This window comes from Danio rerio, chromosome 12, assembly GCF_049306965.1.
Source record: "Danio rerio strain Tuebingen ecotype United States chromosome 12, GRCz12tu, whole genome shotgun sequence".
Taxonomy (NCBI): Eukaryota; Metazoa; Chordata; class Actinopteri; order Cypriniformes; family Danionidae; genus Danio; species Danio rerio.
The window spans coordinates 6135001-6149063 of NC_133187.1; the positions used below are offsets into that span (position 1 = coordinate 6135001).

Here is a 14063-nt window from a genome sequence, read left to right on the forward strand (position 1 = left end):
CTGAGTTTTAAAGACTGCAAGTATGTAGTTTAATTCTGTCTAGTCATTAGTGTTTATTAACTATCCCTGGTGGCATTTTTTATGAAAAGTCAGCTTAGAAATATGTGTTGCTGAAAAAAAGTTGAACCCAAAATGGAAACAATGATGAATATGAATGCTAAGCACTATTTGAATACTACCAATCTTATTATGCTTGTCATTGCTGTTGATACACAATTATTCTTTCCCTCGTCTCATTTCTATTATATTGCTGCTAATGTTTTCTGTGTTTGTCATATGTTTGGTAACACTTTAGTTTAAGTAACAATTCACACCTATTACTACTGGCTTATTTCATTCCTATTATTAAGATATTAACTGTTTATTAGCACTTATATAGTATGATCTTAATTTACATCCCTAATCTTACTCATTAACTAAACCCAACTACTACCTTACTAACTAGTAATGAGCAGCTAATTAGTCATTTGTGGAGCTAAAAGTCTTAGTTAATGGTTCGTTAATAGCGTGAACTGTACAGTAAAATAAAGTGTGACAGTGTGCACAGCAGGTTGTGTTTACCTTATTTTATATTTTTGCACTTTTGAATTTTTATTTTTAATTTAAAAATGTTCATAAAAGTGTGTATGAATACAACTTTGCGCTATGAGTAATAATATGTAATACGTAATATGTAATAAGTAATGCCTTTTATATGTTTAAATAATTTGTATCTCATGGATGTGTCGTTTCTTAAATGCTTAAAAAATACATTTCTAATGTTAAAAAAGATAGCTTCATCAAATACACCGTGATGATAAAAATGTATCAGTTTACAACAAACAATAATAACAATATTTTAAATATTATAACAATAATATATTTATTAAGCAGCAATTTTTCAATGTATTCAAATTGCTGAAGAGTCCATTTATTTTTATTATATGGGCTATAATTATATTATTATTAAGAGTCCATATTTCACAATATAATTAATTTAAATGTAAAATTAATGTTTAAATAAAAAAAGTAATTTTTTTAACAATCATCCCCAAGCTGTTAGAGTAGTATATAATCACAATAGTGTTTTGTTAACATATTAAAGATAATTTCACTCATTTCTGAACAACCACTTGTTTTTCATATATTTTCTTTTGTTTGGAAAAAAATAAAGACAAAAAATAAAAATACAATTATTTCCTACAAAAAATGGCATTAGTGAAAAAAACCCAGTCTCATAATATTTAACACTTGAGGCAAAAATAAACTAAATAAAAAATAACGGATAAATCCAGCAGATTTCATAACAGCAAATACCTACACAAACCAGGCTCATTCTGAAAATGTACCACCATGTACATTTCTGGAGAGAGCCAAATACATCCCAGGAGCTACGTTTCTGTTTTCACGAATCCACCAGAGGCCGCTGTTCAGATCTCAAATTTCTCTTACTAGTGCCATTTGCACCTGCTGTTCACCCATTAATCCAACAGAGGTCACTGTCGACTGACTGACGACTGACGGAATGACTGACTGACTGACCGATCGCTTACCCACATTCCTTCCCTAAACCTGACCAGTAGTGTTTTCAAAAGCACAGATTGACCCGCCCACCCACTGCTGTAAAGCCAATCTACAGTTTCAAAACGCAATTCAGAAAAAGAAAAGCCCTCGTCTGACTTTTTCCACATTTTCAAATTGTACCACATTCTCACCCTGTGATTTACTTGTTTATTTAATTTTTCCCCGCTTTCTGGAACTGTTCTTTGTTGGACTCAAACCCCGTCGTTGTGATCAACTCAAGTCCGCTGACTTACATAGTCAGCTACTGGTCAAACTGATAACAACGGGAAAGCCTTCCAAATGGAGGTAAACGTTCAGCTGGTAAGCGTAAAAACGAACGGTTTTATACCGTCAGTTTTAAAAACGACCGTACTGCTGGCTACATAATTTGAAATCTCCAGAAATGTATATAGGGCTACGTTTTCAGAATGAGCCTGACTTGTACCCACACTATATACTTTAAAACTGCCAGTCAAGTTGTAACAAGGATTTAAGACCATTCTCATTAATGAGCAAAATACATGTTTAAAGGAATGTCGAGCAAACATACCTTCCAGAGAATAAGACTGATGATGCCTAATAAGAGTATTCCTGCAACCGCTGCAACAATGATGATCCAGAGGGGAACTTCATACGGTGTCTCTTCTCCCAACACCGGATCAATGTTCACTGAAAACTACACACAGAAGAGATGTTCACAACTTCTCAGCCAAAGTATAGACCTGGGCTTCTCAATGTCCAGGCTCTGGTCCAGATCATATTCATATTTAAAGAGCATGAATTGTGTGTAAGGGATTAAACGTGTGAATATACTACTTTAATAAATGCGGGTAAACTTTATTTGCTTTTTTAAAATGTTTTTTCGGCAATGATTTAAAATGAAACCAAAGGTGATAGTTAAACTGAAGGGCGATAGTCAAATTGTCATCTTAGTCAGCGTATGAAGTTTGCCATAATTGGGCATCAAACACAATGGGCCCTATCGTACACCTGGCGCAATGTGGCGCAAGGCGCGGCGCAATAGTCTTTTGGTAGTTTCAGCTTGGCCCAAGAGTCGTTTTGAGACGTTGCGCTACGCTGTTTGAATAGCAAATGCATTAGCGCTCATATGTGCGCTCATAGGCGTTCTGGTCTAAAAAGGAAGGCGTTCTGAGGCGCACTGCTGGCGCGTCGCTATTTTGAGCAACTATAATAGATTTTTCATTAGACCAAAACTAACCCGGTCTAAACTCCGGCGCAGAGTTGCGCCTCGCTTACACACTGCTTAATACGCACAAGAGAGCAATAGGCAAATATCTTTACATATGAAAAAATGTAGATATTAAGGATATATATAGGATATAACAAGAATAGATATAGAATATAAATATAAAGGATTAAAATATTACAAAACATATTATTTTCTAGCCTACATAAATATGAAAAATCACTGCTTTTATAACTTCTTCATCTAGGGAGGCTTTTTCAGTTCATTCATAACAATTTGCTTTTGTATAATGTTATTATTATTAGCAGTATTATTTATTATATCCATATTTATATTTGTTTTATTAAAAACAAGCTTAGATTTGCACACCTGTCAGGTTTTAGACCATAAGGGGCACAGCATGTGTTTTAGGATATAACTCAGGTTTTTGACCACACTTCGTTATTATTGTTCATTTATTCGTTTGCTGGAAATTAGAACTGAATTTAGAAATAGTTTTGAAATGAATATTTGCGCTTAACAAACAAAATTATTTATTTATAGACTAATTGATGTCTGTGCGTAAAGGTTTCCCTATCCAAGAGCAAAGTGTAAGTGATCCATTATCTCTCATTCTCACGCAGTAGATGCTCTGTTTAACAGTTTTCTGTTAAAAAAAACTGTTAACTGTTAAGTGTTTGCTAGTGAAATGTAAATTTTTTTTCCACTTAGACTTACTTTGCGTCCTGTAAATAGCAAATGCGCTCTTGGCGCGACGCAGCTGGCTCTTAAAGGGAATGGGAGATGAGACTCTAATTGGTTTATTCTCAAAACACACCTATAACTCATTAAGAAAATAAACTCAACCCTTTTAGACCTTTGTGCTATGGCGCAAAGCAGATTTTCCTGTCCTTAAATTAGCAAAAACGTGTCCTGACTCGCCCTGAAAGCGTTTGCACCCTGCGTTTTGCGCTCTGCGCATGGTCCGTCAAAATAGAGCCCAATATCATCAACTTTAAGATGCAATATACATCGAGAACAGTATAACATATGGAATCAATGCACTGATATCTACATGGTAAGTATATGGCTTAAATACAAACTTGCAAAACAATCATACATATATTTGACCAAATTGAGTAGACGCTTTGGTAATAGTTTCAGCTGAAGTGGTGGAGAGGTTTATTTTAGCTAGAAGGAGAGAGTGAGATATCTTTAAGCCACCAGAGTAATTTAGTTTGCTCCTGAAATACAGACTAAATGATAAATAGACTTTACAAATGGAAGCTTCAATGTATGTGAAAACACAGACAGAAATTAATAACAACTTCTGCATAAAATGACGAGTTTATTAAAGTGGATTGGTGTTCTTTTACTGATGTGATTTGATATGACACAATGCATAAATGTGCATTAAACACCACCTCGCAGTTTATGTGTGTTGGTTGCCTAATTACAAACCTGTCATATTGTACTATATATGTTAAACTAACAAAAGATACATTTAAACAGACCTTTTGCCACTTCGAGGTGGCGCTGAATCATTTTTTAATCCGTATATCCTGCAATTTGTGTTGTAACATCTAGGGCTGCTCGATTATAGGACAAATCTTAGTCACCATGTGTGTTTTTTATGTTTTTTTTTTTAGGAATGGTCCCAAATTAAACCAAAGGTGATAGTTTTTTCTGCGTGACACTGTTATCATCCTGTCAGCCTATGAACTTTGCTATAATCGGCCGACATTCTACACCGCAGTAAGAATTTGAATGGATGATGAGGATGTCGTTTCCAAAAAAGAAAAGTTGACAAAGAACGTTACAGTACAGTTTTCAAAGGTGATTGGACAGAGACGTGTGTGTTCATTTTGCTCCAATCCAGCACAAATGTTTGGTACTGTATAATGTTTAGTTTGTTATGAGACAGCTGGAGTTTTGAAGATTCAAAATGTCAAACGCTATAATGAAACAACACTTTACACTAGACAGCTGATGGAATCCTGACAGTGCCATTTCTCACATTAGACTGCTCTGTTTTTTGCATTACTGTACCTCTGGCTGTGCTTTGTTCATAAAATTAATTCATAAAATGTAAATTTCTTAACATTTGCACTTCTTAATAATTTATTTTAAAATGCAAAGGGCAAATAATTGGTTGGTTGATGTACAGTAAAACCAAAATTTAAAATCTATTTATTTATCTCTATTATTAAAATCTAGTTTTGTTATAATCAGTGTTTCCGGACCTTTGACATTGATGAAAATTCTGATTTGTACCCTTGAATTGAGACTTTAGGAACCTCTGATTAATATAGACCACAAACTTAAGTTGAGTTTGGGTGAACTATCCTGTCAGTGTCAACAGTTCTAACCTCTCTGGTTTGGTTGTCCATTTTGATGGCCGGTTTATCGGTCAGCAATCTCAATGTAGCCTGTCCCTTTACTTCCACTCGCAAGGCTTTGGCATAGTCCTGTGTGAAAACACAGAGACCCAAATGAGCCAGCAACCTTCATGTCAAAGAGTTCTTGATGATCAGTGAGTGTACAAACCTCCAGCAAGGTGCCGTTCCACACCCGTGCTCGAACTCTGACCTCCGCCTGGGTGGACATGTTGAGCAGCGGGCAGGAGAAGGTCTGACACAGAGCCGTCTTCTTTGAACAGTCCTGAGCAAAGATAAAACACACACACTCTCTGAATGTTCAAAGTAGAGCTGCGTGATTCTGCTGAAACTGAGAACCCCGATTATTTATTTAAAATAATAAAAAAAAACCACGATTCTCATGATTATGAATTTAAGAGTAATAATTTTTTATTAGTTATATATTTATTATAATTGTGAAATGTATCAATTTTCTATACTTAGTAATACAGTATATTGTAGTATTCATTACAAATAATTGTAAATACTATAATATCCACTATATAATACAGTGAACTGTAGTATGGTTGAAAAACACTATAGTATTTACTATAAATTACTGCATTATTTTTTCCATGTGGATGGTTTTAAACCATAATGATTTTTATTCTTCTATTGAACACAAAATAAGATATTTTGAAGAATGCTAGTAGTTGGCACCCATTGATATCCATAGTAATTTTTCCTACAATGAAAGTCAACTAGCATTCTTCAAAATATCTTCTTTTGGGTCCAGTAGAAGAAAGAAATTCATAATAGTTTAAAACCATTTTCACCCACATGAAAAAAACAAATCTATAGTAATTTATAGTAAATATTGTAGTGTTTTGGAACCATACTATGGTAAAGTGTACTATACAGTATATAATATACTGCAGTATTTATGAAACTTTGTTAATGAATGCTCTAGCCTACTGTATTATTGACTATATTGAAACTGTCATAAATACTGTAGTATATTTTAGTTTTTACTACATTAAACTGATGTTCTGTAGTATAATATACCCTATAGTTGTAGAAAATTACAATATCGGGTCATTTGTTTATATTATATAGTTATGTTACCATAGCAATTATATAAATACAGATTAATTCAAGTACTTTACTATAGTACGGTTCAAAACCACTACAATATTTAATATACAGTTGAAGTCAGAATTATTAGCCCCCTTTGAATTTTCTTTTATATATATATATATATATATATATATATATATATATATATATATATATATATATATATATATATATATATAAATAAAAAATAAATAAATAGTAGGGTTAATAATTAAGGGTGGGGGGGGGTGCTAATAATTCTGACATCAACTATAAATTACTATTGTACTTTTTTCACGTGGGGAGGAGAGTAAATGATGAGGTAAGTTTCATTTTTAAGCGATAAATGATTAACAAAATAAAGAAATATTCATTAATTTTCCTTCCTTAGTCCTTTTATTCATCAGGGGTCGCCTTTATTATTCATCAGCGGAAATTATCTAGCATATGTTTTACACAGCGGATGCACTTCCAGCTGCAACCCAGTGCTAGGAAACGTCCATAAACACATTTAAACTCATACACTACAGCCAATTTAGTTTATTCAATTCACCTATAGCACAAGTCTTTGGACTGTGGGGGAAACCGGAGCACTCGGAGGAAAACCCATGCCAACATGGGGAGAACATGCAAACTCCACACAGAAATACCAACTGAACATATAAATAAATAGAAATATATAAATAAATAAAAATGACAAAATGTTATTCCATGCAATCTATTTGTACAAAATATCATTATACAATTTAAATTATATGTTTTGTATCTTTATTTGAGAAAATGCCTTACAGTAATTAACCACTTATAAGGGCTTTGTTTGTTTCAGTACTATATGAATCAGCTTTTTGTCCATTTATTGAAGGATTTATTCAATGACAAATATATTTTAATGGTTGTTTGTCACCACAATTTGGCAAAACAATGTATTGCTACAACCCTCATTTAATAGTACCATTGACATCAATGTTTATATTGCATCTACTTCAATGAATTGGATTGTTTGTAGCTCAGAAATAATATTACAGGTTGAAAAGACTAAAGAAGAGAGCTGTCCATATACTGTATGTCGACTTCTCTGGGTCAAACGGATATCTACGGATGAGACTGTAAAGCTAGGGTCAACAATCTCGGTCCTTGAGGGCCGGTGTCCTTGCAGGCTTTAGCTCCTACTTACCTCACCACACCTGCCTGGGTGTTTCAAGTATACCTAGTAAGACCTTGATTAGCTTGTTCAGGTGTCCTTGATTAAGGTTGGAGCTAAAATCTGCAGGACACCGTACCTCCAGGAACAAGTTTGGTGACCCCTGCTGTAAAGGTTAAATAAACATACGCAGATCAAGATCATTTAGGATTAATATTATGTGGGTATCTGAATTAAAGTTGCAATCTTCTAATAAATAATCATGTAGCTCTAATTCAAAGAATAAAATAAAAAAGCCCAAAAATCCAAATCTGTCTGCCTCACCAGAAAATGTGCCACTTTACGAGTCGCCAGGACGGTGACAGAAGCTTCAGCGTGAGGAAACCCAGAATCCACTTCTCTTTTGTTTCGTTTAGTACCTTCTTTTGACAGCTGGAAGAGACGACAAATGAGTGAAGAGAATTGAATCAAGAATTAATAACTGCTGTATTTCCTGAGACTCACTGTGAGGTTTAGATAGTTGACGATATTCCCTGGCGGGACACAATGAGACTCCGATGATCCTTTGATCACTATTTCTGTGAGATACAGCAGCCATTTCCCATTGGCTACTGCATACGGCCAGTCAAAGTCAATCACAAGAGTTCCCAGATCTCCCAGTGGTTCTCCCAGCACCTGCACCTGGAATGTGGAATTATGGAGTGAACAAAACCATTAAGATCATTTTGATAATTGGAAAAAAGCTTTCTTGAGCAGAACAAAATAAAATAATTTCTGAAGGTTTAGATTTAAACTGCAAAAATCCCTTTAAAATATTTATAATCACACTTGATGAACACACTTGATTACCTGTCAGAGGGAGAAAGCCCTGCCCTTTAGTGAAGATCTTTCCCTCTTTAGCATACAGTAGGACGTAAGCAAAGACTACAGAATACACAAGACATGTAACTCATATAGTTTTTATTGGGGAAAAGTGTAATGATCAATATGGCAATTGAAGCCCCGCTTACTAGTACAGGAAGCCAATCATCGATTGCTATAAACTGATGTTTCTCCGGGGGAAAAGATCGAACCAGACATGTGGTTTTACAACAGTTTGGTGGTGAACTAACACATTGGAATCTCAGAGAAAACTTGCTTCACACACATACGAAATATATCCAAATAAAGCTTGAAATGTGTGCTTTTAAATGAATCAAGTTCACTTGAAACAAACGTTTTTGGGTTTTGTAATTTGTATGAAACTTATGCGAGGTACAGTCCACGTCCTTTCAAACGCACATCACATGACAGCAATTACTCAACGCCCACAAACTTGTAAACAAAATGAGTCGCTGTCATTTCTGGAGATTCACCATGAATTACTTCAGAAGGCCAGAGCAATCTAACAAAGCATTATTCAGAGGATGATGTGTAGAATGGCCATAAATAAGGCTGGTGTCGTGATCTTGTTCTTTTTGAGTGCGCATACTATACTTATTAGCTTGGGCAACCTAAAAATAGGTTGATTTGGTTGTTTAAAAACTAAACTTATGAAACAGCTGTTGTTTAATTTTATTGGTGGTTCCAAATATGTAAGTTCGGCAAACAGTTTTGGAGAATTGATGTTTCTCCATTCAGACAGAAAGCTTAAGCATACCAGCTGAAAGGCTTTCAAAGATGGCCGCAGAGTAAAATGACTTGCCTTAAAGGGACTTTGACGTTAGTCTTGTTTTTGAATCTGCCGCTAAACAGACACATTTGTAGCTCTGCCCTTTTTTGAGAAAGAACACAATCTCATTTGAATTAAAGGTCAACCCAAGCTCATTCTGAAAACGTAGTCCCGCGTTTATTTTTTTCAAGCGAACACTAAGGGGCAGTGTGACGCCATTCCCTATTGCGCTTGCCGGCCGGCTGGCCGACCGCTTACCTCCTTGTGGAAGGCTTCCCCGCTGCAACCCGTTTGTCCACTCAGCTCACCGTGTACGTCGACAGGCTCGAGATGCAGAGAGGAGTTGACCATGGCGATCGGTTTCGAGACCGGGGAAGAGCGGTTCCAGCAATCAGGTAAGACAAAAACAGAATCCCAAAAATTTAGTGAACGAGTTTCGTAACAGGGTGAGAACGCGGTGAAATCCGAAAACGCGGTAGAAAAAAAAAATCAGGGCTTTTCTTTTTTTGGGCGGCTTTTTGTAAACTGTCGCTTGGGTTTAGGGAAGTGAGCGGGCGGGCGGGTCGATCGGTAAAATTGGTTGGGTTCAGGGAAGGAGGAGGGCGGGTCGGCCGATTGGCCGGTCGCGCAGTCAATCATCCGGTCAGTCGGACAACGGCCTCTGGCGGGTTCACGCGAGAACAGCGCAGGCGCGAACTGCACTCGCGAGAGGCGTCTGAGGTGCGAAAAAGCGCACAACAGCGGCCTCTCGCGGATTCGCAGAAACAAAAACTGCAGCCGTACGTACCCGCCGGGACGTATTCCGCGGTCTCTAGAAACGTCCGCGAGACTACGTTTCCACAATGAGCCCGGGTTGTTTAAGGTGATTGTCACCAAAATTACACATTTAGGATTAGAGCCTAAAAAAGGCAGTGGGGGGTTTTAAACTTAAACTTTGCATACACACTTTAGGGACATCAGAGGATTGGTCCACTTTAAAGGAATAAATAATTTTAAAACATATTTAAATAAATCCCTTGGTGAAATTGAGACATTAGCAAAAAAATCACAATATACATGTATATACATATATACAAACTAATAAAAGATCAATTTAAATACACCTTATGCCTCTTCAGGGTGGCACTGAATACATTTTTAATCTGTATATCCTGCATTTTGTGTTCTGACAAGCTGTAAATAGATGTGAGGCATGGCTGCCTTCTTCACAAAAATGCACCTTTTTAAGTCCTTCTGCCTCTCCTGTTTTCAATAAGAGTCCAACATAATATTTAAGATACTAGTATTCAGCTTAAAGTGAAATTTAAAGGCTTAACTATGTTAATCAGATTAACTAGGCACGTTAGGGTAATGAGACGATAGCAAAAAAAAAATCTCACCTTTTCTTTTTTCAGCTAACTATAAACTAATGATTTGATTGAGATACAGTATATACAAAAGTGCATTGTAGCGCATGTCTGAGAAAACTTATAAGACCACACTCACACGAAACACAAACTCCAATGGACTCCCCACATCACTGGTGCTGCTCATGGCAGATTCTCCGATCACATTGCCGCTGAACGACGTGTCGATTATTAGCTTTTCCCTGCAGACCACAGGAAGAAAATGAAAATCAAGCTTTAAGCAAGACCACAACTGTGTTTGTTTAAAGGGATAGTTCACCCCAAAATGAAAATCTGCTCATTATTTACTCACCCTCATGTGGCTTACCGTTTATTTCTACTGTTGAACACAAAATATAGATAAAAGAAAATAATTTGAAGATATCTCAAAACCTATAACCACTGACTTCCATAGTAGAAAAAAAAACAAATACTATGGAAGGCAATGGTTACAGGTTTCCAGCATTCTTTAAAATATCTTCTTTTGTCTTTAACAGAGGAAAAAAAACTCAAAGGTTTGAAACAAATAAAGTGCAGACTAAATGATGACAGAGTTTTCATTTCTGGGTGAACTATTTGTAAAATGTAAATGCACACAGATTGTTTTATTGTTAATAACATCAAAGTACGTACAAAGAAAATGTAGTGAGGATCGTGTTCTTCACATTGAGGGTGACAAGAACAGGAAACAGATCCGCCTGTTCACTAATACTGAAGACAAACAAACATCATCACTGTCAGTGACCATATAGCGCATTGATTCAATATGTTATATAGTTCTCAGATATCTACATAGTAGGAAATATATGTGGCTTAGTTCAGAAAAATCTCCACAAATGGTTCAATATGTTCATTTATAACCACAGGACCATATTGAACATATTTGGAAAGGTTGTGAATATTAATAAGTTCTGCTCTGACGCTCTGCAATTCATGTCAGTACTTGTCTCTCACACTTGAAAATACAAACTTGAAAAATAATTACACTTCATTTGTTAAAAAATATTTGAACAAACTGAGTAGATGCTTTGTTAACAATCGTTTCATGTAAAGTGGTGGAGAGGTTTATTTTAGCTAGAAGGAGAGAGTTGGCTATCTTTAATCCAAAAGAGTAAACTATTTTGCGGTGTGTGGTGGATAAAATAAAGGCAAAATTATAAATAGACTTCTCAAACGGGGCTGACAGATGTATTTAGAGTTGCATTTTGAAGCTATATTGTAAATGAAAACAGACAAAATTAATATCAACTTTGACATAAACTGATGAGTTTAATAAAGTGTATTGGTGTCCTACAAAAATGAAGTGATATGGCACAATGAATAGACATGCATTAAACAATAATCAGCTGTTTACATGTGTTTGTTGCCTCATTACAAACATATGTGGCAAATTTCTTAATATACATGTTAAACTAACAAAAGATTCATTTAAACAGACTGTATGCTTCTTCGGGATGGCGATGAATACATTTTTAATCTGTATATCCTGCATTTTGTGTTCTGACATGCTGTAAACAGAGGTACGGCTGCCTGCTTCACAACAATGTTTCTTTTTAAACTTCCTACACTGAAAAAAGTGTTGCATGCAGAACTGTTGCAAACAATTTATTTGTGTTGTATTTAAACAATCAAATTAAATTTAATAATGTTCAACTTAATTTGTTTGTTTAAATTAATCCAAAATAAATTGTTTACAAACACCTAATGTTAAAAAAATTATTAAATCCTAGGAATCATCTTTGAGTATTTTTTTCAGTGTACCTTTCTCGTTTTTAAAATAACAGTCCAAGTTTAGTTTTGTTCATTTTAAGTTTAGATAAACTTAATACATTTTTTAAAAGATCATTGTTGTAATCTCAATATGAAATAATATGGCAAATCAAATGTTGCCTGCTTTTATTAATAGGATTTTACATTTACAAAATTGACATGAGAACAAGTAACAGGACTCTTATTGTCAAGCCACTCTATGCCTAGGTACACAGATTTTCATTACATGACAACTTTAAAGTTAGCATTAAACATGGGCTTGAGATAATCTTGTTGTGACGGACATGAAATAGCTTCCTAAATGAGAAATAATGAGCCGAGCGAAACTTTGTCCAATTGGAACTGATTAGATGTTGTTGATTGATCTCAATGATTGACATGTTGATCCTGCTCTCATGCTAGTGAACACCAATCAGCGAAGAGAAATTATTGAAGAGGAAGGGAGAGTTGTTGATATTAAAGATTATGAGAGTGCATCAATATGTACAGTTGAATCAGAATTATAAGCCTTCCGATTAAATATAAGTTCTTTAATATTTTTTCCTGAGAAGATTTTTTCATAAATGTCTAAACATAATCATTTTAATAACTCATCTCTAATAACTGATTTATTTTATCTATGCCATGATGACGATAATATTTTAATAGATATTTTCAAGACACTAGTATTCATCTTAAAGTGACATTTAAAGGTGAACTAGGTTAATTAGGTTGACTAATTAACTTAGTCGAGTCAAGTTAAGATAATTAGGCAAGTTATTGTATAACAGTGGTTTGTTCTGTAGACTATCATAAACAAAACAAAAATACTGCTTAAGGGGGCTAATTGTCACGGTCACCAGCGATCGTATGTCCTAAAATCGCTGGATCTCATTCACAATAACCATGGACTACAAATCCACCATGTCTGGACTACATTTTCATACATGCACTTCTTCACACTCACACATGCTTCCTCATTTAAACTGATTACTTGCACCCCCTGAGGATTGTCAACGACTGATTACACACACTATTTAAGCAACACACTCACACATTCACATTAGTCTTGTTAGCTGTATAGTGACATTACAACGCGTATTTCTTGTCTTGTTTTGCCTGTGTTTTGACCTTAGCCTTGTTTACCTTTTTGTCTCAGACTGGCACCTGCCTTCTCGCTTGTTATTTTGACTACGTTTCTGGATTGCCTTATACACCTGTTTGCACCCGTATTGACCATTGCTTGCCTGACTATCCGAATAACCTGCATGTGGATCCAAACTTTAGTTGTCAGTGTCACTCCCCTTGTTACACTAATAATATTGACCTTAAAATGGTTTAAAATACTTTTATTCTAGCTGAAATAAAACAAAAAACACAAAAAAAGAAGAAAAAATATTATAGGAAATACTGTGAAAAATTCCTTGCTCTTTTAATCATTTGTGAAATATTTAAAAAAAGAAAAAGAAATTGACAGGAGAGCTGATCATTCTCACTTTAAATGTATAAATAAAAATAATGTGCAAAGATATTTTATATAAACAATTTTAATTGTTTAATTAAGTAATTATCATTAAAAATAAATAGAATCCGTTTTGACTTAAAAAAAAAAGACCTGCAGACTGAAATGTCTTTAGCACACAATTTTTAGAGACACAGCATACTGTATAAAACAGAAACCATGCGAGTTGTTGGACTTACGTGGAGAGCTGCAGCTGAGATTGGATCTGCTCTGTATAAAGTGTAATACCAGAGGTCTCAAAGATGATTATAAATGAGACCTGAGAAACCAAGAGCGAGAGCAAATTACGCAAAACATATAAGCTGTACGGTCTGATTAGCTGAGCTCACTCAAATGGGCCGTGGAAAACGAGGGATGCTTTTCTTTTCATTTGCATGCAAATGTTCAGAAAGGTCACATGCTGGACGTGTTTGC

At 35.1% G+C, this 14063-nt stretch overlaps 2 protein-coding genes across 3 annotated transcripts in view; one reads left to right on the forward strand and one right to left on the reverse strand.

Annotated features, from left to right (window-relative positions):
- ace (angiotensin I converting enzyme (peptidyl-dipeptidase A) 1) overlaps positions 1–13577 on the forward strand; it is a 75123-nt gene extending 61546 nt beyond the window's left edge. The window contains exon 13 of the transcript XR_012387805.1: positions 13532–13577. The gene's annotated coding sequence lies outside the window, so the exon portion shown is untranslated. The remainder of the gene's footprint in view (positions 1–13531) is intronic.
- itga3b (integrin, alpha 3b) overlaps positions 1–14063 on the reverse strand; it is a 78979-nt gene that overhangs the window by 7201 nt on the left and 57715 nt on the right. For both annotated transcript variants that reach the window (XM_009306420.5, NM_001190309.1), the window contains 8 exon segments: positions 13829–13908; positions 11012–11089; positions 10479–10581; positions 7847–8023; positions 7667–7774; positions 5276–5389; positions 5098–5196; positions 2093–2218 (listed from right to left, as the gene is read on the reverse strand). In XM_009306420.5, the coding sequence (XP_009304695.1) occupies positions 2093–2218; positions 5098–5196; positions 5276–5389; positions 7667–7774; positions 7847–8023; positions 10479–10581; positions 11012–11089; positions 13829–13908 (885 nt within the window).